The following is a 27,080-nucleotide window of genomic DNA, read 5'->3' as shown; positions in this document are numbered from 1 at the left end:
CTACAGATGTGCCATGGGAGGGGGACAACTAATAGGCTCAACACTGGATACATTTTAATAGTGTTTTTTATGTGTAGTTCACTGTGATCCTTTGAGATGAAAGATGCCACAGAACAGTAAATCTGTGCCGTTGTTATTATTATCTGAATTGATGTTTCTTCAATACTCCTGGAAGTAACATATAAATAATAGCATTATGATCTAATCAATATCTTGTATTTACATCTCCCCTTTCATCCAGAAAGATCACAGAGCTCTTTGTAAGCAATATCTTCACAAGCCCCTCTTAGTTGAGCATAACAACACCAAAGGGACCCTGGTGAGCCAATATATAATTATACTGATATGGTTTCACCCAGTTTCAAGCCACTGCATCTTAGTAAATTCAGATGAAAAGTGATGAAGAGTCCAGTACCTATTGCATGCTATAGCAAGGAATTTACAGTCAAGGTGGAATTTGTCTTAAGGCACCAAAAGTAACATGTCTGCTCTTGTAAAAGTGGCACAAGAACATTTAATGATCACATATAGCCAGGAGCATTACTGAACACTCCTGCCAAGTGCAAAGGTGTGCTAAGTTTATAAAATGTTATAGACTTCACACTCCTGTAATCAGAAGTGAGAGGAATGTTCCACACAGACCTGGCCAAGAATTAGTGGACAGATTGCTGCTAAACACTGTGTATGTGATCACCACCCCACATGCTTTGCATTTACTCTTGGACAGAGTCTTTGGAGAAAAAGATATTGTCCTTCTGAGAAATGGAGAGGCCTCTCTATTTGGGTCAATGTTCTTGTTGCATATGTGGAAGCAAAAGTTTTTCCTGCTATACTCTTTTCTTTCTTTCTTTCTTTCTTTTTCTTTCTTTCTTTCTTTCTTTCTTTCTTTCTTTCTTTCTTTCTTTCTTTCTTTCTTTCTTTCTTTCTTTCTTTCTTTCTTTCTTTCTTTCTTTCTTTCTTTCTTTCTTTCTTTCTTTCTTTCTTTCTTTCTTTCTTTCTTTCTTTCTTTCTTTCTTTCTTTCTTTCTTTCTTTCTTTCTTTCTTTCTTTCTTTCTTTCTTTCTTTCTTTCTTTCTTTCTTTCTTTCTTTCTTTCTTTCTTTCTTTCTTTCTTTCTTTCTTTCTTTCTTTCTTTCTTTCTTTCTTTCTTTCTTTCTTTCTTTCTTTCTTTCTTTCTTTCTTTCTTTCTTTCTTTCTTTCTTTTTCTTTCTTTCTTTCTTTCTTTCTTTTTCTTTCTTTCTTTCTTTCTTTCTTTTTCTTTCTTTCTTTCTTTCTTTCTTTTTCTTTCTTTCTTTCTTTCTTTCTTTCTTTCTTTCTTTCTTTCTTTCTTTCTTTCTTTCTTTCTTTCTTTCTTTCTTTCTTTCTTTCTTTCTTTCTTTCTTTCTTTCTTTCTTTCTTCCTTCCTTCCTTCCTTCCTTCCTTCCTTCCTTCCTTCCTTCCTTCCTTCCTTCCTTCCTTTCCCTGCCTGCCTGCCTCCCTCCCTTCCCCTGCATTTCCAATTAATGCACATATTCTGAAAAGGCTCCTGTTCTGTCCTGTGGCTGTGCAGAAGATGGACAAACTTTGAAGGTTGAAAAGAACTTTTACCTGAGTTGTCAAAGTCAACTGGCAACACAAAGAGACTACCACGGAGTTAGGTCACATTGCCAGTTCTCTAGTGAACATGGAATGGGTCAGAGGTTGAGAAAAGCTCTTGAGAACCTTTTGGATATCAGTTCAGCTCCAACTAGGGTCAGGCCTGATTGCATTTTTAATAGTTTCTATGAAAGGAGTGTGTCAATGACCATCGTTTGGTATCATTTGGTAAATGCCATTTTTACTGAAAGCACCAGAACCTGGGTTCATCAGGGCTTTATGTTCTTAATTAAAATGAAGATGTCAAGGAGATGAGACTCAAATCCAAGGGGCTGTTCCAACAGATATAGTAGTTTCATCTTGCAGAGACAAATGGCATGAGATACAAGTTTAGGAAAACCTTCACATCAGCCCCAATTAACTGGCTGCAACAACTGGGAGCCCCACAGGACTCAACTGAGAGCCAAATCCTGACTTACCTTTCATTTACTGGGCACAGACAGTGGTGAGGGGATGGATGCAACCCCCTGTGTGAAACCAGTCCTCTGTACAAGGAGGGAATACTCTTGGCACACATTTTTTTCCCCTTATTGCACCCTAGAACCCTTGGCTTGTAGGACAGAGGGGTCTGCAAGGAGGTGGCTGTGTAAAGCTGGCCACAGGGTTCCTGTGCTGTAGTGAAATGCACAGAGGGTCTCACTGCATCTCTCTCAGGTCCTGAGCTGCGTGAACCCCGACAACGTGAACAGCCCTGAGATCCCGGTGAAGATCCTGAACTGTGACACCATCACCCAGGTCAAGGAGAAAATCCTCGATGCCATCTTCAAGAATGTGCCCTGCTCACACCGGCCCAAAGCTGCTGATATGGACTTGGGTATGTGAGTGCACAAGGGGACTTGATTGCCCCGTAGCAGGGGGGAGAGGGGAGGTGGGAGAGACCCAGATGCAACCTAAACACTGTTTGTTGGGGCAGGTTCCTGGTCTCCACACTGGGTGTACCCTTGGTGCTTGTGCAAGGCAGAGCAGCAGCAAAGATCAGAAAAGAGGGATGAAATTGATGCATATCCATACCCTCCTGGCTTCTGAAATCTTTGGCCTGCAGGAATGAAAAAGACCAGTAGCCATCCTGCTTTTCTGCCCACAGAATTCACCTTGAACAAGGGAATGGAAAAGGCATGACTGGGACTGTTCTCACTGTCCTACCAAAGACTCCTGGGAAAAAGAGCACCAAATGTCAAGGGTGGTGTTGTCAGCAGTGTTCAGGCTGCAGAGATTTATTTCTAACTCTTCTCTGAATACTGAGGCTTTGGATTACATATATCTTTGATAGTCACAGACCAAGCAGTGTTAATGACTCACTGTGTGGGCACTGGAAAGGGGATGAAGCATCCTCTGTTCAGTGGGCTGCATCCATCTAACCCCTGCCAGCACCCCACCACCACCAGCAGGGTTGGGAGCTGCTGCTCTGAGGTTTCCTTTTTGCAGAGGGCTAAGAAGTCATAAGAAACCATTAATCCCTCTGTTAATGTGTTAATATTTGTGGCCTGTTTTTTTTTTTCCTCTCAGTGGTTTGCTCCTTTGTGCTTTGCTGTGCTTGGAGAGCAATCCTTTACCAGCTTCACTTGTATTTCTAGGAAGTTGTGCTTTTGATCTGTGGGGAACACAGGGAGCTGTACAGCCCAGGGCAGGGGTGCCTCTGAGACTAAAATATATATTTCTGCCCAAAATCTGGAGGAAAAATGCTGGGAGGAGGAGTGATATGTCTGAAGCTGGGGTCAAGAGGCAGATATTATACCTGGAGGCTACTGAGGAAGAGTGTAGAAAAATATGCTTGGGGCATTGCTGAGGCACCTCACAGGGAGCTGGGGACTGTATTGTGGCTTTATCTGCCAGAATTTGCCCTCAGTGACCTTCAGGGAAAACCTCTTAAGCAAAAAATTATGGAATCTATAAAACCCAGAAAAGGAACCAAAAGCAGAAGGAACGGACTTAAACCGAGAAAGAAATCACAGCAATAATGGAGGCAAGAATGAGAGGTTAGATGTTAAAAGAATCTATGTGTGTATGTATATATGTAAGGCAGGAGAGGATTAGTTAGAATAACAAGACATGCTGCTAAGACCAGCAGCAATAAAGAACAGAACATATGCACCATCCAGAAAGGTCCCAAGATTATTTTGGAGCTGCTGGGAGTCAGCAGAGGAGTGATGAGTGTGAGGGTGAGCATGAGGGCAGATAGTGCCAGGGCACTGTAGACCAGAGGAGTGGGGTTTCCAGGCAGATCTCTCGATGTCTCTGATGATGGATGGTGGCCATAGAGCCAGTTGTGTTCAGATCTCAGACTGGATATGAGAGGAAAGTGGTTTGTTGTGCTGTGGGGATGAATGATGTACTAGTCCTGGGAGGCAGGAATGTTACCTGAGTGTTGCAATTACGAAGGATAAATCTTGGCAGATTTTATTGTAGCTTTGACAACTGACAGATACAGAAGTGTGTGTACAAGGGGTCCCAGCTGCAGCCTGACAGTTTTGCATCCAGGACTGTGGCTGTTTCAAACAATATTAACCTGCTGAGTGGTCCTGAGAAGCAGTAAGTTCCAAGAAGTATTTATGAGTGTGGGCATCCCCCAGAGGTCACAGTTATCCATACGGACAGGAGGCTGCTTAGCGAGGTGCTGTTTGGCCTGTAGCATTGATGATGCAGTTGGGGGGAAAAACAAACAAATAAACAAAACTACACTAAAAAACCCAAACAACCCCCCTCTAATCTAATCGAAGAATCTTGCCAGCAGCAATATAGTTGCAGACTCCTTTAGCACAGCAGCTAACAAGATGGGAGGAACAGGGTTGGCATGGGTGAAGCAGGAACAAGAGGATGTGCATTTCCAGCCACAGCTCCAGCTCAAACTCTCTGCAGGAAAAGATGTTTGTTGGTACCTGGCATCCTTCCATGACAGTGAAGGCAGTAAGGGAAGAGCAGAAAGCACTTCTGGCCATTAGGAAGCAGTGCAGAGCTCTAAGGATCCACCCTCCCCAGGCTGAATGCTCAGATCTGCAAAGGCCACGGGATCAGTCCCATCACTCCATGCTGAACAGTAGGTCAGAGCAGATGACTGTAATCTGGCCTTGAAATCGATGGTTTGCTAAACAGCTACACCATTTTCTATTACCATTGCAATTTTCTGGGCTTTCTGTCCATACTAGGGCCAGATTGCCCACATGGAAGAAAGCGAACAAGCTAATGAGTTATTTAGAGTTGTTAAATGCAGGGTGGCTGCAAGCAGAGTGACTTGTATGTGTCACAAATGTCATAATGTTTTGCAGTTGCCCAGACAACTCATGGAGGGGGTTGTCAGCTGAAAGCACTTACTTTGGACACCCTGAGGTTACATTTTAGTCCAAAACCCAAATTGCAGCCCTTTGAGTAAAGGCTTCTTTCTACAGTGGCTATTTCTGTTATTGGTGTTTTTTAAAGCACTCCCCATAAATAAAATGCCCCATTTTTGGGGAAAGCATTAGGGTGTGAGGATCACAAAATAGGAATCTGGTTTCATGCTGAGGTATTCACTCTTCCCTGTGCTTCAGCTGCTTTTTAAAATGGACTGCTGAGGTGATGGGAGCTGCTAGGTTGGGTGCCTTGCACCCAGTGGTGCTGTGTCAGGCACTTTGTGGACCACATCAGGGCCAGCTTTCACTGCTTCATTGGTGGTACAGCACTGGGATGAGGAGGTCAACCTTTAGGAGCTATTTAAACTGAGTCTAATTCTAGGATCTATACAGTAAGGCAGGCCATTTGCATATACAAGGCAAAATATTTCTCAAGTGTCTTCCACCTACGTGCTCTGATATGAACTTTCTTCCCCTAACCATGGTACTCCTTTCTCCACTCCAGAAGCAAAGTCAGATAGTTCTGATACTATAGGAATGACTGAAACATGGTGGGACATTTCACAAGACTGGAGGACTGGGGTAGATGGCTACAGGCTGTTTGATAAAGGCAGGCAGGGGAGAAGAGGTGGACAAGTTGCACTCTATGTCAAGGAAAACCTTGAATGTACAAAAATCAACTAGAATTGTGGCAGCCCTGTTGAATGCCTCTGGGTCAAAATCAGAAGGGTCATCTCCAAGGGAAACTTTACAGTAGCCATCTGTTGCTAACCCTCAAATCAAGATGATGTGACCAAAGAAAAGATACTGGGGCTGCCCAGGCAAGCTTTGGGTCAACAAAACCTGGTCTTTATATGGAAGACTTTAACCACCCAGACACTTGCTGGAGGAACAACAGTGCAGCTCACCAAACATCCATCAGGTTCCTGGAATGTGTACACGACTGCTTCCTCACACTGATGCTGGATGTGCCAACCAGGAATGGGGCACAGCTGAACTTACTACTCACTGGCCAAGAAAACCTGCTGTGTAATATCTTGGTTAGTGACAGACTTGGCTGCAGTGACCACAATAATGTGGAGTTCGGGACACTGCTGAGCATGATGAAAATTAATTCCAGAACAAAGATTTTAGATTTTAGAAGAGCAAGCTTCAGCTCACAAAGAGCTCAATTGGAAAGGATCATGTGGGAAGCTTCCATGGAGGGTAAAGGAGCTAGTGAGTGCTGGCAAAACCAGTTCATTCCCTCTAAAGGCAAAGGAAGTATGTGGAGCAGGAGACCCCCTTGACTTAACTGTGAGCTTCTGGTTCTGCTCAGAACCAAAAGGGAAATGTACCAGAGGTAGAAAAGTGGAACTTTACTGGTTGGAAATTACAAGGGCATTGCCAGGGTATGTAGAGATGCAGTTTGGAAAGCAGAAGCTCAGCTTAAGGTGACACTGGCCGAAGATGTGAAGAACTTTGAGAAAGGGTTTTTCAGATACATTAACAACAAGCAGAAACACAGGAATAAAATTAGCCCACTGGTTAATAGGAGAGGTGAAGTAGAACCTCCTATGCTCCAATTTACACCCATTAGAACCAAAAGGGAAATGTACAAGAGGTGGAAAAGTGGAACTTTACTGGTTGGAAATTACAAGGGCATTGCCAGGGTATGTAGAGATGCAGTTTGGAAAGTAGAAGCTCAGCTTAAGGTGACACTGGCCGAAGATGTGAAGAACTTTGAGAAAGGGTTTTTCAGATACATTAACAACAAGCAGAAACACAGGAATAAAATTAGCCCACTGGTTAATAGGAGAGGTGAAGTAGTCACCAGCAATGCTGAAAAGGCAGAGGTCCTCAACACTTTCTTCACGTCTATGTTCACCACGCTGTTGCGTCCCAGGCCATAGGAACACAAGTCAAGGTCGATGCAGACCCTGACCCACCATCAGTGAAGGAAGCATTGGTGTGTCAACTAGTACAGCAGCTTGATCTATGCAAATTGATGCCATCCACCCAAGAGTGCTGAGAGAGCTGGTTGATGTCATTACAAAGCTGCTCTCCATAATCTCTGAGAAGTTCTGGAGACTGGGAGACATCCCTGAGGACTGGTCACCCTCATCTATAAGAAGGGTTCAAAGGAGGACCCAGGTGATTATAGACCCATTAGCCTCACTTCAGTCCCTGGGAAAGTCATTCAGCAAATCCTCCTGGGGACAGTCCCCAGCCAATTGAAGCATGTGATTGGGAAAAGCCAGCATGGATTTACCAGGGGCAATTTGTGCTTGACAAACCTGATGGCCTTCTGCAACAAAGCAACCCATTCAGCTGATGCAGGATGAGCAGTGGACATCATCTACCTGGACTTCTCCAAGGCTTTTTATATAGTGCTCGACAGCCTCCTCCTGGAGAAACTGACAAGTGGTCTGTGTGGTGGGTGGGGAACTGACTGACAGACTGTACCCAGAGGGTGATAGCAAGTAGTTTCTCCTTAAACTGGCAACTGGTCACAAGTGGGGTCCCCCAGGGATTGATATTGGGCCCAATGCTGTTTGATATCTTCATAAGTGACCTGGATGTTGGAATCAAGAGCAGCCTGATGAAGTTTGCTGATGACACCAAGATGAGCGGAGAGGCTGACACTCCAGAAGGAAGAGCCACCCTCCAGGGTGACCTGGACAGACTGGAGGATTGGGCTACCAGGAACCTTATGAAGTCCAACAGGAAGAAGTGTAAGGTCTTGCACCTGGGAACATGTAACCCAAGAGCACAGTTCAGACTGAGATCCACGTTGTTGGAGAGCAGCCCTGTGGGAAGGGACCTGGGGTTCTTCATGGATAACAGGCTCAGCATGAGTGCACAGTGTGCTGCAGTGGCAAAGAAACCAACAGAATGCTGGGCTGCATCAACAAGAGCATCACCAGCAGAGATCAAGAAGTCATTACCCCACTCTACTTGGCGCACGTATGACCACACCTGGAGTATGGTGTTCATTTTGGTCCCTGCTCTACAAAAAGGATGGAATAGGCTGGAGAAGGTCCAGAGAAGGGCCATGAGGATGCTCAGAGAGCTGGAGGTCCTGCCATATGAGGAAAGGCTGAGAGAAATGGGTTTATTCAACCTTGAGAAGAGAAGGCTTTGGGGAGATCTTATTAGAATGTTCTGGTATTTAAAGGGTGGCTACCAAGAAGATGGAGACTCTCTATTTACAATGAGTCACATGGAAAAGACAAGGGTTGATGGACGAGATGCTCTTGGGGAGATTCCTATTGAACACAAGAGGTAAATTTTTCACCATGAGGACAATCACTATTGTAATCACTCAGATGATTCTTGAGGTCCCTTCCAACCTGGCATTCTATGATTCATTTGTTCCACGTGCCATTGCTGTGCACTGTCAGCCACAAGGAGTTTCATAGCCCTTCCTGGAAGACTTTGTGTCTGTAAGAAAAAGGGTGGGAAGCACAGTGTACAGCATGAACAGTTGACTGAAACAGATTCTGATCATAATGACCAAGTACCTATAAAGGCTGGTATAACTGATGATGACTAGCACTTGGAGTCAGCTGGCAGGTCTTCCATCCACCTGGGTATTTCAATTGCCCCTGAAAATGATTCTCACTGCTGCACTTTTCTCCCTCATTCAATGGACAACTTTAAGGTGAACCAGATCAGAGAGAAGGCATGAGGGAGGGATCACATTTACTATAGGGTATGAGGAGCAGGAGGACATCTCCCCATAGAGTCATTCCCCAGCCAGATACTGCTGCAGCACAAAGAAACATCCCTCTGTCAAAGGCCCCTGGAAGTTCCTTTATTTCCAGTCAAGTTGAACAGAAAGGTTGTTTCTTAAAAAAAAAAAAAAAAAAGAAGAAGAAGAAAAAAAGCAGCAATTCCTGCATGCAATGAAAAGATACACTATCTACTGAATGAAATATAAAGGCTTCACAGCAGCTGTCTCCTGAGTTTGCATTTACTGCTCCTCCTGATTGGAAGGCTTGATAAAGATAATGGGATTTTTTACCTCCCTTGCCCTCTCCCTCCCTCTCTCCGGAAGGTGGAAGTGGAACAAATTGGATTGGAGTGTGTCTCTCCTTTGTGCCTGCTCGCAGATCTGATGAGCGAGGGGACAGGGTGCTGCCAGAGGACAAAGCCAACACTGTTCTCTTAGTGGTGTGAATACGGATGTCAGGGTCACCTTTTCCTCCTCTGCACCCTCCCTCCCCATTCCCTCCCCTGCAGTCAGCACATTTCCTCACAGAGCAGTGTGTGACCAGCTCAGCTGGCACTCGTGGGGAAGGGAAACGTGCTGTGTGTTCCTGTGAGACTAGGAAAAGTTGGGAGACCACAGGTGGGGACCCTTCACCTGTCATTGCTCAGATCCATGGTGCAGTGATTTGTATTTGGTCAAAGAAAACAGGCTGTAAGACTGAAGCCAGAACTACTTGCTGCTCTGAACCTGATCTATGAGGTATTTTCCCCCTTGTCTGGCTTGGGATTGGGTCTTGTGTAGAATGTGACTTGTCCATCCTCTTTCTCACATGACCCCTTTCTGCAGGAAGGCCATGATGAAGGGCTTGATACCCCCCTGTGTCCCTGCAGGAGCACCAGGGGCTTGAGGGGACATCCCATGATGTCCCCAGTGTCAATGGAGCAGAGGGACAGCTTCTGCTGCTCTGAGGACCCTGTTCTTGAATATAAATAAAGCACAGAATGAGGAAAGCTGTGTCTGTCTTTCATGTTGGAGCCACGTGCAACACTGAGAGCCTGGGCATCCTCCCAGAACACTGTGTCAGTGTGTCCATCCCCAAAGAGGAGTCAGAAGAGAGGAGGACCATAGTAATATGCAGAGCCCCAAAGGAGGGATGTCAAAGACAGTGTCCTCAAGAGATCAGGAGGAAGGGATCCCCAAGAGATCATAAGGGACACACTCTGTGACAACACAAGTGGCTTTGGCACTCTGTGGGGCACTTCATAAGAGCACCATTTCCCAGCCCAAACTCCAGAATTTTGTGCTCATCCCTGAGATGCCAGAGACCAGTTAGCTTCCAAGAACCCAGTCCAGTTGGGAACGAATAAAGAGCATCACCCTCAGACATCACAAGGTTAATGTAGGTGAGGATCTAAGGAGTTGGAGTAAATGAGGGGCAGTTCAGGATCAGTGCTTGGCCAACATAACCTTTGCTTACTCTCTGAGTATCTCCAGCCAATGTAACAGCCAGCAATAAACACAGCTGCTGACCTCTTCCTGCTAATTCAAATGAATAATAAAGGCAAGGGTGGCTTTCCCAATGCATTTTAATTATGTGATAAGGAAACTGCTGAAACCAAAAGAAATTTGCAACGGTCCTTGCATTTTTATATTAGGAGAAATAAGCAGGAGTGGCAGGTGATGTCTCCATATCCAAGAGTTCATTTTAATCAACTCCTGCAAATAAATAGACTTTCTGCTTTAGCTCTGGCTAAACTGTATGTGGCTGGGTCACTGTCACTGAGGCATGGCAAGCAAAAAATGGTTTTGGATGGTCCAGATTTTCTGTAGTTAAGCCACAGCTTTCCCTGATGTCAACAGATGATAATATATTTCTCTCCTTTGGGCCATGATTACGTGTTCATGGAACAGCTTGTGTTGGAAGGCACCTTTAAAGGTCATCTAATCCAACCCCATGCAGTGAGTAGGGATATCTTCAACTACTTTGAGATCTTCAACTAGCTTAGGTTGTTCAGAGCCTCATCTAGCCTGAGCTTAAATGTTGCCAGTTATAGGGCATCTACCACCTCTCAGGCAACCTGTGCCAGTGTCTCACCACCCTTAATATTTAGTCTGAATCTACCCTCGTTCAGTTTTAAACTGTCACCCTTTGTCCGACCACTAAAGGCTTTGCATGTTTTATGTGCTTGGAGGCATCTGAGTTAAAGTCAATGACTGACATGTTGCTATATGGATGCAGCCTGCACATGTGTGGCTACGTGGGTTGTTGGTGTGGGGATTTCCAGGGCTCTGTCCCTCATCTCAGAGCCTTTTCTGCAGCAGAGTTCAATGTCCCTGCTCTTCTTGCAGAGTGGAGGCAAGCAAGCGGGGCAAGGATGATCCTTCAGGATGAAGACATCACAACCAAGATAGAGAATGACTGGAAGAGACTCAACACACTGGCACATTATCAGGTAACTGGGAAGGAGGATGCATGGAAGGTAGATCAGCTAAGAAAATAGGAGAAGGACAAAGTGTTACCTCTAAGATGCGAAGGTGAGCGATGGTTGAGCAGGCGACAGCTGACCAGAGGCTCTGAGTTGAGTATGTCTATCCTGTTCCACTGCCCTTGTGGTCATTTCCCTGCACAACATTAGGGATGAACCCAAGGGAAGAAAAAATCCTGTTTCTCTCAAAGGAGGGGCATCCCTAGTGAGTGAAGGATGTGGAGATGTGGTCATGAGGACAACGTGTTAATATTTCTCACGTAGACAAACAGAAAACAAGACCTTCCATCCCTCTTTTTGCAATGCATAGAAGGCCTTGTAATGCTAGCAGAGATCAGAAGGACACAAGAGAGGAAAATGGGAGGGAAGGAGGCGTGGAAGGTCTGGAAAAAGGAGGAGGAAAGCAGCATGGCTGGAGACCACGGAGCAGTGAAGTTATCATTGATCTAGGAACACTTGTTTTCAATCCGTGCCCTGGTCTAAGTTATCTGCCTTGGGCCAGGGCTTCTCTTCATCTCTGCATGACCTTGGAATACATCAGAGAGGGCTAAAGGTCAAAAAAATATCTTACACAGGTGGTAGATTTAGTGAAAAATGGAGTTTTGGTCAAAAGGTCTCCCCACTCCTTCCCTCCCAAAAAAACCTGCCTTGGTAAATATAATCTGATACTGACAATTTTGTCATTTCCTCAATCACACCTCTGTAAACTCTGTTTCATAACAGGATTTTCTTTTCATTTAAGAGCTGACCTGAGGAGGCAGCAAGCAATCATTTGAAAAGGAAACAAAACTTTTCACTTCAAATTGACTGAAGCATTTCTGTCTGACTCCAGAACACTTCATTTTTTTTCAGGGGGAATGAGGATGTTTTCCATTTTCGTTCACCAACAAACCAGCTGTAATTGTCTGTCCCTTCTGTGTTGTTTTTTCAGTTGTTTGCTTCAGACAATGAGTTTCCAGTTATATAGATGAGCTGGGGCACAACAGGTCCTCAGCTGCCAGGTTGTTGATCTCCACATTGTTTACCCTGGCTATCCTGAAGGCAGTCATGGAACATACTGGGGCAGACACTGATATTCCTGTTGCCTCAGTTTCCCCATCTGTAGTGTGGGGCTAAAACTACAAAGAGCAAATGATTGCCTCCTATAATTGCTGAGGGGTTATTTAATTAGCCTCTGCAGTGCTTTGAAGTTGAAAAACTCTATGCAAGTGCTAATTATTATTATTACACAGACAAGAGTTAGATGTTGTCAGCTGGGTTGTATTTTTTTTTTTAACACGTCCTTTTTATGATGTCTTATTTATCACAGACATTCCAGATACAGCTCCTTTGAGCCACTGGCTTGTTAACATTTCTGATATGGCACACACATGACTTGCCAGACTGTAGAGACAGAAATTCTGGCTCGTTTCAGAAAGCTCTGTTGTCCATTGAAACACTACCCCATGACACCTTGGAGCACTGCCACTCCAAACCTGCTGCTGTCCCTGTCTGAGATCTTCTGACACAGCAAAGAGAAATACGGTGTGTTAGTCACTTCAGTCCAGCAGTGCATTTGTCACTTGGAAGGAGCAGACTGTGCATGGAGAGGCTGACAGGACCAGTTAAAGTAGAAAATGTAGATATCCATTTCTGAACTAGGTACCCAGGTATCACTTGTAATTGAGGTGGAAGGAATAGAAAATTTCACATCAGTTTTATCATTCTTATGGGAACCAGATTAATTTAGTTTTGTCGTGCCTCTATCCTGCATAGGAGTTTTCTTGGGAAGAACTTAGTGTCAGGTTTACTGAGGTTAATGCAAAGACACCCATTGTCATCACTGAGCTTTGAATCAGAACCTGAATGGAGCAGAGTCTGCTTCATCATCAGTTGTCCTACTGCCCAAGGGCAGGCTCCTGGTGGTGTAACAGGACATTTTGTCCCTTTTTTGTTCACAAAAGCACTTTGGGCCAAAACCACTGACCTGTCTACAGTGACACTGGTTTATGGCTCAGTTTCTGCTATCCTTGGCATGTTCCTCAGCCAGTTTTCAGAAGTTAATTAACCAAATCTCTTTTTCTCTACAGGTGCCAGATGGATCTGTGGTAGCTTTAGTCTCCAAGCAAGTCACTGCCTACAATGCAGTCAACAACTCCACGGTCTCCAGGACATCAGCCAGCAAGTATGGTAAGGATTTTTGGTCTGATATGAATTGAGAGAGCACTGGGGAAGAGATCCCAAACATCATGGTGGTTGGAAGATGCTGAGCACCAGCAGAGAGAATGATAGGCAGATGTCTAGTTAATCAGATTGCTTAAGGGGTGGCAGGAGGAGAAGATTTAGCCACCTAAATTTGGCGTCTGGTCCAAGCTGTTGATACCAGTGGTTGGATGGCTCTTGGGAAGTACTTTTGCTCCCTTGGTAGTGAAAGGAGGTGCCTATACAATATAGAAAGCTGCTTCCATTTTAGATCACTGAATCTCACTCCTGGATTTTGCACAAGGAGAGGCAAGGGAGTAGCCCTGCACACCAGTTGTTCTGGAAGGCAGAGTCCTTGGAGTATGGTCTGTTGTGAAGATTAACATGTGGCACAGATGAACAACCACAATCTGCATAGGGCATAGCTTGCCTACAGTGACAGAATCATAGAATCATTTTGGTTGGAAAAGATCTTTAAGATCACCATGTCTGATCATTAAACCAGCCCTGCCAAGACCACCACTGAACCATGTCCCTCAGTACCACACCTACACAGCTTTTAAATCCCTCCAGGGACAGTGACTCCACCACTGCCCTGGACAGCCTGTGCCAGAGCCTAACAACTCTTTCAATGAATAAATTGTTCTTAATATCCAATCTAAACCTCCCCTGGCACAACTTGAGACCATTTCCTCTTGTTCTATCACTTGTTATTTTGGAGAAGACACCAAGTTCCCCTCTCTCTAACCTCCTTTCTGACAGTTTCAGAGAGCAAGAAGGTCTCCCCTCATCCTCCTGTTCTCCAGGCTCAACACCCCCAGTTCCCTCACCTGGTCCTTCTAAGACCTGTGCTACAGACACTTTCCCAGCTTTGTTGCCTTTCTTTTGGCATGCTAAATATCTCAGTGTCATTATTGTGTGTCCCATCCTGCTATCTTATTAACCCAAGGGAATTTACAGCTGGAATAATAACAAAAAGGGCTTACTGAAGACTTGGATCAGCATATCTTAAGGCACTGGACTGTTATTCCCAGTTCACCCAGGAGACGACTGAGAATGAGACAGCTGTGAAATAGAGAACAGGTGGAAACTCTTCTGTAGAGCCAAGCAGAGACCTCCTGAGTCTCACTGACACTGTCAGACACCTTCTCCCCTGTGCTAGAAGTGCAGCCCAGAACATGTCTCACTATGGTAATGCCAGACAACAAAGCAAAATATCTCATATGGGAAACCAGGATGATGCAAAACCCACCCTCCAACCTGGGTGCAGCTGTCATATCAGTTTATTATTATTTTTTAGTTTATGAAAACATCTCCAATCTTTCTTACTCCCTTTAGCTTGAGGGAAAATCCAGAGGAGTCATTTCCTCTTTCTCCAAGGGCAGAAGCAATCCACCAGCCCTTATTAATATTCATCCTCTTTGCCATGTTGCTGCAATTACTGAAAGACACAGTGACCTTTGAAATGGAAGATTTGAGGGGGGGTAATTTCTGTTGGATTTCTTTAATTCTTTTGCCATTTGATTTTGTGGAAGGAGGGAGTGGGGAAGAGTGCAGGGGGAGGAGAGGATGTGGTGGGTCAGGAGTGATTGTTAATTGCAATTAAGAAAACAGCAGCCAGAGAGAAAAAGGATATTCCAGCTGATAATTACCATGTAGAGCTTGGTAATGCATTAATGAAGCTGATTCAGATCTTGCTACAGAAAGGTGCAACGTTCTTCCATTAATTCTGGTCGGAAAACACTCTGCAGCAGTCCTGGAAGGTCAGGCAGGGGGGAATGGCTCATGCTAACACTTAGAATCAAAGAACCCTAGGGGTTGGAAGGGACCTCGAAAGATCATCCAGTCCAACCCCCCTACCAGGGCAGGGTCACCTAGAGCACATCACACAGGAACATGTCCAGGGGGGTTTGAATGTCTCCAGAGAAGGAGACTCCACAGCCTCTCTGGGCAGCCTGTCCCAGGGCTCTGTCACTCTCACAGGAAAGAAGTTCTTCCTGATATTCACATGGAACCTCCTGTGCTCCAGTTTGCACCCATTGCCCCTTGTCCTGTCACTGGACATCACTGCACAAAGCCTGGCTCTGTCCTCCTGACACTGCCCTGAACATGTTTGTGACCATGGATGAGGTGGCCCCTCAGTCTCCTCTTCTCCAAGCCCAACAGACCCAGCTCCCTCAGCCTTTCCTCAGCAGGGAGATATTCCACTCCCTCCAGCATCTCTATGGCTCTGCCCTGGGCTCTCTCAAGCAGTTCCCTGTCCTTCTTGAAGTGAGGGGCCCAGAACTGGACATAATATTCCAGATGTGGCCTCACCAAGGCAGAACAAAGGGGGAGGAGAACCTCTCTTGACCTACTAAGAGGCAAAAGGAGTTACAATTTAGAGGCTCAAGGAATCCCTAGAGAGAAAATTTTTGTGGGCCCACCTGGGGTTCTTGTTGACTTTCTGTGACAGACACTTGGCTCCCACATGTCAACCTAAGATCTTGGAGCAGGGAGTGAAGAGGATGGCTGGGCAGGAGTTATTGGGTTGCTATGATGACAAAGGAGGGATGGAAAACCAGACAGGGTCTGTTCTCTGGCCAGAATGCCAAGCAGTATGGTGTGCTATGGCCAACATCCTTACAGGTAATACAAACTCTGCTAATTCATACTGGTTACCATGAATATCTGGTTCTATCCACTGAACCAGTCCTGGGCAGAGTCTGACACTGACAGAGCTGGTTTCCCCAGGCCAAATTTTTGCCAGAGAATGTGATAAGAGGTAAAACCCATGGGCAATGAAAAGGCAGTGCTTGAGCCTCATTGAATTTAATGGTGTAGACACTGACATCACATCTGGCTTGACTGGCAACCCAAGTCTTTGCTGACCAGATCGGTCATAATGCTTTGATAATAAGGCCTGGTCCATACAGCTATTTGGGATCATTTCCATCTCACATTGTAATTCCACCAGAAAATGTACCTGTGTTGCCTGATGTTATAAATTGGTTGACGGAAAATTATTTAATACGAATCTAGAAATCCAGAACCTGTGAGAGCAGGGACATTGCAGTAGTGCTACAACTTTCTGACTTTGGAGACCCAAACTAACATGTCCTCAGGGTGGACTCACCAGCTGTGATTGTCTCAACCCCATAATGGAACCTTTATGAGTATTTTCTCCGTATACTGAATGGAGGGTCACCTGCTACTGAAGCCAGGCAGGTCATCTTGCCTGTCTGATGAAAACCTTCTACTAGGTGGCATGTCATTTGCATGTTTCCTTGGCAACACCTGTTAATCCCAACAGAAGTGCTCTTAGGGCTGAGGAACATGCATCTGTCTTTGCAGAGAACATGATCCGTTACACGGGCAGCCCTGACAGCCTCCGATCCCGCACCCCCATGATCACCCCTGACCTTGAGAGTGGAGTCAAGATGTGGCACTTGGTGAAGAACCACGAGCATGGTGACCAAAAAGAGGGTGACCGGGGCAGCAAGATGGTTTCAGAGATCTACCTGACAAGGCTACTTGCCACCAAGGTACATGGTAGGGGTGGGGAAGAGGGTGAGAAATGTTTTTTTAAAGGTTGCAGTGGAACGTCTTGCCTACAAGAAATGAGAGATTGTTCAGAGGGTGCCAAAGGAGGATAAAGAGAGAAGAGCTGAAGGAAAATAGAGCAAGAGGCTTGTTTCAAGTGTGTAAGGAAGGAGGTTGAACTTAGAAAGCAGAGTCAGGAAGGGACATTGGGGAGTAATCTCTCAGGGCCATGAGATTGGTAGAGAAAGTTAGCACAGGGGAAGGAGCTGAGGTTGTTGGTTATACTGGCTTCTAGTTTGTACCAAAATAGAGCAAATGAAGAATCAGGGAATAAATGTGCTCAAATCAGGTTCCAAGGATACACCACACCTCACAGTCTGAAAAGGGCTCCTATGTCAGAAAACTGAGTTGTCTGGTACAAGTCCTTCTTCTCCACCTTTCCCCTGGGTCCATAATGACTCTTGTGCTGATGACTGAATAGGGGGTTAAGCTGACTATGATGTAGCCATGATAGTCAGCTCCAAGGACAGCAAGATGCCCATTGTCACTGAGACATGGAAACCAAGGTCTCCAAAGAGAAAATACAGATAAAGTCAGGTGGGGACCAAGCAGGGACACCCTGAACTAAATCTCCAGACACACCTCACACATCACAGCTGACTCACTGCAAGTCTCTGCAGAGAGGGCAAAGACTGCTTTAAGAAGTTTGTAAGATCCCATCTGCTCAGTCAATGCTCCCCAAACCACTGGAAACCAACCTCCTACATAGATGCCTGCCAGAGCCTGAAAAACTTAGTAGTGGAGCAGTATATGAGTGTTCAGCATAACTGGGGATGCAGCACCATGAGGAGTACACCTGCACAAGTGGAGATCACTCAAGATGGCAGGTCTAAAACTTACTGCAGTGGGCTTTGCTCTGGGACAGACACAGGAAAGGGCTTAATTGCCACTGCCTGCACAGAAGTAATTCAATGTCACTCACCACCATGCTGTCCCTTCCCTGCTCTTGTGGCAGATAACTTGCTCCAGGGTTGACAAAAGATCCCAGGCATTTCACCTTTCATCTCTGACCAAAACTATCCTCCACCTAACTCACCTCTAAAAGCTCTACAAGAGCATGGGCAAAAGCAGTTGTCTGAGTTTACATTTATTTGCTCTTCCACATGGTAGATGGTGATCTCCTTGGAGAAGCCTGTGTTAATGAAGAGGCTAAAATGATTTTTTGCACCCCAGCAGGGATCAGGGCATGTGGGGAGGAAGGCTGTATCATTAGAGAAAGACTCCTTTGTAGTTCAGCCATCCTCTCCCAGCCCAGATGTGCCCCAAACTCTCTAACATGAGAGTTACCTCAACGCATCCCAGAAGTGGAAACCACAGGGCACTTGTGGCTCAGGTGTAGCTGCTCATGGGATTATCTCCATGGTTCTGAGCAAGGTTAAGTAAGCAATGAGCAAACAGCCCAATCTTCCTCCCTTCTCTGAAGTTTTGACTATTATAATTTCTTATCAGGGTGTTAAAGGGCACAAACACAACTTCATTATGTTAATGCAAACTTTGTCTAAGTTTGCTCCATCACATGCTCAAGTCCTACTATACAGTTTTACCTTCACATTGGTTCCTCAGCTCAGTCTGCCTCTGATGTCTGGCTCTCCCTGCATCCTCACTCAGGCTGTGTTGCAGCAGGATTTGGAAATAAAGTGGCTTTGCCTTTAGCCTCTGGTACATGCCCAGCTCCCTGGCCTCAAGATGCTTTTGTAGCTCACACAACCTAAAAAGAAAAAGAAGCTCCCCATGGCCTTGGCCCCAGCTGATGTAAGCCAGGGAGCATTGGACCAGTGCTGATTTACATTGTCTGGGGATACAACCCCTACCCCAGCACTGAATCACTTTTGTTTTATATTTTGGATCACAAAGTCAACACTTGCTTTTTTTTTTTGTTTGGTTGGTTTTGGTTTTGCGTAGAAAAGCAGCTGTGAAACTTGAACAGCAACAGAGAGAGGATAAAGGCTGGGGGTTTATTGTTTTCCCTCTTGGGCTGAGCAATTTTCTTTCCTCATCATGATCATTTGAGGAAGGGAGAGGAGAGCAATTGCTGGTGATACAGTCCTAGGGAATACTTAGTTAAACTGACAATTATTTTTATTCCAGTAAATCCCTGACCTCTGAGACCTAGAGTCTTTTGCCTAAAAGCCTGGAGACTTTCTTTGTGTTTGTGTGGGTGAACATGTAGAGAACTAATTCTCTTCAGAAACTCAACCTGAGGGCAGGTCTTCCAAGTCAGAAACCTTGTCAGACCAACAAGGTTTCCCTTCAGGGCCCCTTTTCAACTCAGACATGTGCTGCAGGGTTCTATTTACCCAGTAGGAGCTCACACAAGAAAAAGGCACCTCTGTTTGTTTCCCAAAGAATAAATCAAGTGGTACCAGCTTTCTAATGAAGTATTTGCTAGTGGTACGTAAATTTGAGCCACTTTGGTGGACCCTGATGCTTGGTTTCTAGAAAAGTGAATTTCTTTCCTGGGTCTGCAGAGAAAGGGGAAGGGTTTATTTTTTAGCTGAGGCAATTTTGTGTGACAGGAAATATTTGTTGGAGATTTGATTGCTTTTTGGTTATTTTAGTGGCTGTATGGATGTTCACATGTCAATGCCAGTGCAGCCCCCCTGGCAGGGCAGAGCTTTGAACATGGGCTAGAGCTGCCCACTGAGAGAAGTGTGCCTTGTCTAGCTCCCTCCCAAGCCCAATTTGCAGCTCAGCTGGTTATCACAGCTCCTCAGCTGTCCCCTTCTCCAGACCATGTCACTTTCTGCTTTTTCAGCTCTTCACCTTCTTGTCTAAACAGCCAAGTGTACTCACCAGCTTCTCCAGGGTGGTTCTCCAAGCACAGGATCTGGGATTCTCCTCCAGAGGATCATAAGGAGATCTCTGCCTGAGGTCTGCAGAGCAGTGCTTGACACATGCACTCACTGCTTCTGTTTGCCTCAGTCTCATGCCAACGGGCAGTAAAAAATGAAGAGACCTTTTGGGGATTAAGATGAAGTTCTTGTTATTTACTGTACTACTCACACATACAAATCAACCATCTCTCTGCAGTCACTCTTGTCTCATTTGTCTCAATGACACTTTCTACTCTGCTCTACAGTCATCTGACTTGTGTTCCCAGCTTAAGAATTGGCTCTGGATGAAAACCAACATAAAAAATGACTAGTTTTTGTCTCATACGTGCACTAAGCAGCTGAGGATAGAATGCAGAAGAGAGAAATTCTGTTGGGAATATATCAGGGCCTCTCCATCACAACACACCTGAGGTAGGACAAGGTATCCCACCACAGCTCAGCCACCTTCCCTGTCAGGGAGCACTAGTAGCAAAGAGGACAGGAAGCATCTTGACCTTCCCTGTTTGTCTGCTAACAAGATGTAGAGGATATTGTGAAGATGCACATGCTGCTTGAACATACCTATATTAAAATATCCAACTCATGTCATATTTAACTGACATTAGATGGTTTTTCAGTGACACCTTCTTGCCCTGATCCACAGATATACTCTACTTTCAGTGAGGTACCAAAACACAATATCTTCTTCTTACTTGATATCTCACATTCTTCTCTTGTTCCTTCTTCCAATAGGGCACCCTCCAGAAATTTGTAGATGACCTCTTTGAGACCATCTTCAGCACTGCTCACCGTGGCAGTGCACTTCCCCTGGCTATCAAATACATGTTTGACTTCCTGGATGAGCAGGCTGACAAGCACAACATCCATGACCCTCATGTGCGGCACACCTGGAAGAGCAACTGGTGAGTGACAAACCCCAGTACAGTCCAGCATCAGGTCCTGAGCTGGAAGGAGAGTAAGAGGGACATGTGTTTAGGATCTGGTCATGTGGGGAGCTAAGAAGCCTGGTGTGGGGTTCAGAGCCACAGGCACATTCTCCTCAAGCCTATGGGGAAGTCAGAAGACCCCAGAATCTAAAGGATGCTCTCAAGAACGCTTCAGCTAAACAGGTCCCAGTTTGCCCTGTATTACACAGGAATCGTGTTTCTGAGGTATCATACAGGGATAAAGGAGGAGAAATGGTGAAGTATTTAACTGCTGCAGTGCCCAGGCCCCTGGGAATGCCTAGGAAGGCATGTGAAATGATCCAGCACCACTGTCTTCATCTAGACTGGGTGTCTGAATTCCCACTAAATTCAGAGGGGGGCTAGAGCTCCATTTGTTTACCCACACATGAGCATCAAATGCCACCTGAGATATTTTAGGAGATCCCAGGCATGCACACAGTACATGCAGCAGCCACTGGAGACTTGTACCCTCCTGGGCTGGCAGCTGGAGGCCAGGAGAGCAATATCAAATGGTACTAAGCACTAAAAGGATCCAGAGCTGGATGTGAGTCTCCTTTGGAGTGAGTGACAAAGTCCGACATCAACCCCCTGTTGCCAGGCAGCAGTCCCTCCTTGGACATGTAGTGGGACAACAGATAAAAGCCAACATCGTTGGAGGGAAAAGATCTTTGCACCTCCTCTCTGCTGAGTCTCCCTGCTGGAAAGAGTCCCGTGGAGAATGGCTCCCTCCCCTTCTCCTGTGCAAATACAGGGACTATAAAAGGAGCAGCAGAGGAGAGCCATGGGGCTCCCAGCTCATGCATTTTTTCCTTTTCCCAGCCATGCTGCTGGCAGATCGTCACAGCACCGTGGCATAAAAAAAGAAACCCCATGCACCAAAGAGGTTTTCAACTAATGAAACATTAGCATATTATTAACATTATCTGCAGCACTAATCTGAGGCTGATTGCAGCCACTCAGACTAAATGAGCAGGAGGTTTGTTTAAGGGGGGAGGGTAGAAGGTGTGGGGAAAGGGGCAGTGTGAAGAAATCTGTTCAGTCAGATTAAATTAACTCCAAGGCATATCCTGGGCTTCATTATTCCCAGCTAGGGACATTGTCCCCCCAGGCCCTCCCCACACCCATGCACACATACAAACCCCCGGTGCTTGTTCTTGCTGTGCTGTGTTTGCAGTCCAGACACCTGCACAAGAAGTTCTCCGTGGTTTACTCATCCACCTCATCCTCCAAAAGATGAATCCTCTGTTCCCAGTCTAAAAATGTTTCCCTCCCACAACTCCCATCAGCACTCATTGCCAAAATCTCCTTCTTCTGAACTTCCACCCCGTTCCCAAAGGAGGCTGCTTGGCTGATAGGATTATTTGTGTGAGGTTTTTTTTACATTCTCTCTGTGATTTTGATGGCTCAGGAGAACACACAGTGGTTTAGGAAAGCATAATGTCAGGACATGTTAAAATGCCTGCTGTTACCCAAAATGTATTGAGATGAATGAGAAGAATTTTTTATGGAACTGTGAACACATGGGGGCAATGAGCAAATGGAAGGAACTTAGGAACTGGGGAGGATGAAGAAAAACCTCCTCTTGGGAAGGTTCAGACAGTGAAGGTAGACTTAACAGTCTACCTGACAGAGAGACAGGAGTCTAACTCTGTGATAAGTGACACATCTCAGATCCTAAGCCACAATCATATGAATATATTTGCCCTGACACAAAAGGCTTGAGGCAAAGGCTGGAGGTAGATACCTCAGGGCATCTCACACAAATGAACAGCTCTTTTGAGAAAAAAGGGGGGGGAAAAAACAGCTTTGGATTGCAACTGGAATAACACTTCCTTGGTTAGGGCAGATACATTTTCATTTCAAAGGCTGCAACACATGTTTCTCAGTTCTTTTTCTTCCTGGAGGCAAGAGAGTTTTCCCTGTCATGGTGTGACTATTTCGTGCCCAGTGTGGTGGGATCACATGCAGGTTTGGGCACAGTGTGACAGTACATGATGTCCTCAGCACACAGTCCATGCCACTAACACTGCTAGTCCCAACCTAGGAGCTCTTCCTATGATGTTGCAATGAGGGGTAAAAGCCAAGTCCCTCCCTGACAGATGGTCACGGCAAGTTTTGCAGATGCAATTCCCATCCTCAGCTGGTGAAGGAACCAACAGCTGCAACTTTACACTGCAACCCAACATAGAGAAGTTTGGAGTCATTTTCATCACCTCAATTATGTTAGGAGTCATTTTCATCATCTCAGTTATACTCCCATTAATTTACGTGCAGCTTCAATAAGATGGCCTTAACTTTGGGATTGAAAACTACTCCTGAGGTGACTCCACTACTATCCCTAGTGTCCTGTAGGGGAGGTGAAAACCACTCCTGAGGTGACTCCACTGCCATCCCTAGTGTCCTGTAGGCGAGGAACATATTGTGCATCAAAGCTTATTCCAGAATCCTTATCTCCACACCATGATCTTTGATTTTCATTCACCATTTGTCAGTGTAACCTCCCACAACAAAGCCTGTGAGCCACATACTGACTGACTCACCTCTTCCACCCCTCCCACCCCCTTGCAGCCTCCCGTTAAGGTTCTGGGTTAACATGATCAAGAACCCTCAGTTCGTCTTCGACATCCACAAGAACAGCATCACAGATGCCTGCCTCTCCGTGGTGGCTCAGACTTTCATGGACTCCTGTTCAACCTCAGAGCACCGGCTAGGCAAGGACTCACCCTCTAACAAGCTTCTCTATGCCAAGGACATCCCCAGCTACAAGAACTGGGTAGAAAGGTGAGTTTTAGTTCTAGAAATAGGAATGACATAAGTAAGTGACACAACGAAGCCCTGCTTCATGGGTGGAAGTAGGAGGCATCAACAGTATTGGTTTTGGTAGCTTTTCTTCTTTGGTTGTTGCCTAGGTATAAAGCTCCACGTTAGCCTTTTGTTGCCACATGCCTTGCAGCAGAGATGGACATTTAATCAGAGGTGTGAGCTGAAGGTGTTTGCCAATGTTGTTTCTCTTGAGGAGAAGCTGTTGAGAAGCATTAGAGGGAGGGATGAAAGGGAGGGGATGTGTTTGAGCCTTGGGAAGTAGATGGGCTTCTAAGTCTTTCCATACAGACCAGAAGTGGTTTGCTGTTCTCAGCATCATTGTGACAGTCCCCAGACTACCTAGATCCCAAGGACTGTAACATGGTGTCCCCTCAGCCCAAACCCAGTAGCTTTCCTTAGAGGTTCTTCTGCACTTTGAATGAGATGCTGTAAGATTGACAGGCTGGTGAGTGAAGCTCTGGAGGCATTTCTGAAAGGTCAGAGATCTTTACAAGCATTTATCCACATCTGCAAGACGTGCAGATGTACTATTCAGTCTAATGCAAGGTTGGTGTCTGGGAAACCTACTCCTCTCCTGTGAAGACAGGCTGAGAGAGTTGGGGTTGTCCAGCCTGGAAAAGAAAAGGCTCTGGGCTACAGGAAAGCTGTGGAGGGACTTTTTATTAGGGCAATGACAGATAGGATGAGTTTTCAGCTGAAAGAGGGGACATTTAGATTAGACATTAAGAGGAAATTCTTCACTATGAGAGTGGTGAAACACTGGAACAGGCTGCCCAGAGAAACTGTGGCTGCCCCATCCCTGGATGTGTTAAATGACAGGTTGGATGGTGGTTGGAACAAACTGGGCCCATGGCAGGATGATTGGATCTAGATGATCTTCAAGGTCTCTTCCAATGCAAACCATTCCATGATTGTATGATACTCTGTCAGGAATACAACCAAGACAACTATTCCTGCAGTACCTAGAGGCATCAGCTTCTCTTAAGATTTTCTGTAGGACAAACCAATAACACACCTTGCTCAGCAGCAGCCTGTCTGCTGGAGCCACCCTTGCAGAAGTGAATCTTTGCTTTGTTTTCCAATATGCTACACTTGCTTGGTGTTATTGACAGGTTTGGGAACTGCACAGAAGGAAAATTATTACTGGTCTACAAGTACAAGGATGGGTTCATCTTACAGATCATTCCTGTGCAATGTCTTCTAGTTTTAAACAATAGTTTGTTTGGATGACTTCATAGGCACCATGTCAAGCAGCTTACACGAGACCTTTGCTGCTACAGGCACCCTGGAAGAAAACCCCTGTATTTCCTTTGGTGGGGCTGATTTTCTCTCATTTGTGAAAGGAGAGCATGGCTCATCAAAGAGCTCTGTCCCCTTGTTGACATGAGGTGACATTTTTAAAAATCATTCTCCCATTGGTCTCTGCTTTGTCTGGACAATTATTTTTAGATGTGGTTAAACACTTCTACAAATGTTGTTTCTAGGCAACATGTAATGCTCTTACAAGCTACCTTGCTTAATTATGACCTACTTCTGGTATGGTGTCCAAGTTTCTTAGTATTTATGGAGGCTGGATTGACCTGGATAGGAGGAAAGAGGTGTGAGATTCATTTAGAAACCAAACTGGCAGCAACAGTGACCCAAAGGTGTCATATTTTACTGACGTTTTAACAACCTTGAGTGGTTGGGTTTGTGGGTTTTATATATGACCTCTGGTTGATTTTTTATCTTTGCAGATGGTACATTTGAGTGACAAACTGAGGTATGTGGGTGGAGAAGAGGGTGTTTCCTCATGCAACATTTTTTTTTTTTTTTTCTGGATAAACAGAAGGCTGCAGTTTCCAGGGTTTTTGTTTGTTTGTTTGTTTGTTTGTTTTTGTTTGGTTTAGTTTGGTTTTTTGTTTTTCCCAGTATTGATTTTACTTCACAAATTTTGGACCTAAACCCTGTTGCCTAGAGATCTTCAGCAATAGGAGCTGCATTTCCCTGGAAGTTTTCCTGAACAACTGGGTTTGCAAACAAGGTATATAACAGCTCCTGCTGCTACTAAACAGCACTGGATTTCTGTGCCCAGCATGTGCTGGGTTGTTGTCTGCACTGATGTCTGACAACTTGAACTGAAGCCTAAGTGAAGACTGAGGGTTTGGGGATATGGTTAGAGCTTCTGCCCTGCTTACATTGTTGTGTGTTAGATCCACTGACTCCAGGCAGTGGCACCTGGATGCTGTGGTAATGAAAGGAAAAACATACCAAGGATGAACAGAATACAATTTCAAGTCTGCTGTGCATTAATGAATTCCTCCTCTCCATTCTGCAACTGCACTTTGAGGGAGATAATTCCAACTCCAGTGGCTTCCAGTACTGGCTGGAGTTATTTCCATAGCCAGCATCAGCTGGAGACAACATCCTTCAAGACCACTAGACTTCTTCAAAGAAAAAATCATAAAATTAAAAGATTTTCAGTCAGGAAATGTAAGAGGCAGTCGAGTAAATCGGAAGCACCTGAAATCAGATGAACTTCTATGATGAAGAAGAATCTGTTAGAGCTCAATTAGGCCAGTGGTAGATTGTAACTCCACTTGAATGCACTCTGGAGTAGACAGGCTCCTGTCTTTCAATAGGTCTGTTGAATTGGTAGGTGAGCTGGATTACTCCAAGCCTTCCCTCTGCAACTCCTGGTTTCTCAGTGTGGAGTGTGCTTTTAGAATTCACAAACTCAAAGCCAAAGAAACAGGCATGGGTAAAAGTACATACCTCCAACCTTTCAAAGATGAGATTTCTACCACTTTAGAGTGTGAATGTAAACTTGGGAGGGAATAGTTACAGATTCTGGCTTGATCAATGGTCTACCTCCAGATGGTAGTCAACTGGGAGTTTGCTTTGAACAGCCCTTTTTAATGCTGTTGAAAACAGAAGTAGACTCTACCTGCTGAAACAATCCAGCTGAGAAATCCTCCCTTTCAGAGAAAACCATTCAAATTACTCACCCAGGGCTCTTTCACTGTGGAAATACATGGCTAAAAAAGTGTTGATGCAGCCACAACTTGAATTTCCTGGGGCAGAAGATGAGGCCTGGCTGTGGCAGAATTAACCCAGGAAACAGGGACAGACTATTTGGCTTTTGTTAAAGCCATGAAGAGTCAGACTATCATTCTAAAACAAGGTGGAGGCTTTTCAGTTATCATTATCTGAGTCTATTGAAAAAAGAGGAAAAGAATGGGAAGGGTAGACCAGATTCTCATCTGATTTCTGTTAGCAAAACTCCATAGGCTTTGCTGAATTTACATTAGAGCAGTTTCAGATCTGCATCTTTTCAAGTTTGCTTCAAATGTCCCCTTTGAGCTTAGAAATCTGGAGAACTTGGGAGCATTTGATGCAATCCCCAAGCAATACAAAAGGGAGCCTGTTCTAATTGGGACTGTCTCATTAGCATTCAACACCACACTGAAAAGATGACAAAGGGCTGTGGCTGACCTTTCATTTCTCTCCATGCTGCCAAGCTTATGATAACACTTGTTTGAACTTCATTAACACCGTTTAATTGCCTGCACCACAATCAATACTATGTTTCCCT

At 45.2% G+C, this 27,080-nt stretch overlaps 1 protein-coding gene across 1 annotated transcript in view; it reads left to right on the top strand.

Moving 5' to 3' along the window:
- PLXNA4 (plexin A4) overlaps nucleotides 1–27,080 on the top strand; it is a 443,819-nt gene that overhangs the window by 407,606 nt on the left and 9,133 nt on the right. The window contains exons 24-29 of the mRNA XM_009998100.1: nucleotides 2,288–2,447; nucleotides 11,003–11,106; nucleotides 13,209–13,308; nucleotides 16,654–16,844; nucleotides 20,469–20,638; nucleotides 23,252–23,464. Coding sequence (XP_009996402.1) covers nucleotides 2,288–2,447; nucleotides 11,003–11,106; nucleotides 13,209–13,308; nucleotides 16,654–16,844; nucleotides 20,469–20,638; nucleotides 23,252–23,464 — 938 coding nt within the window. The remainder of the gene's footprint in view (nucleotides 1–2,287; nucleotides 2,448–11,002; nucleotides 11,107–13,208; nucleotides 13,309–16,653; nucleotides 16,845–20,468; nucleotides 20,639–23,251; nucleotides 23,465–27,080) is intronic.

This window comes from Chaetura pelagica, unplaced genomic scaffold, assembly GCF_000747805.2.
Source record: "Chaetura pelagica isolate M959 unplaced genomic scaffold, ChaPel_1.0 scaffold224, whole genome shotgun sequence".
Lineage (NCBI taxonomy): Eukaryota > Metazoa > Chordata > Aves > Apodiformes > Apodidae > Chaetura > Chaetura pelagica.
This window is presented reverse-complemented; position numbering and strand designations above follow the sequence as displayed.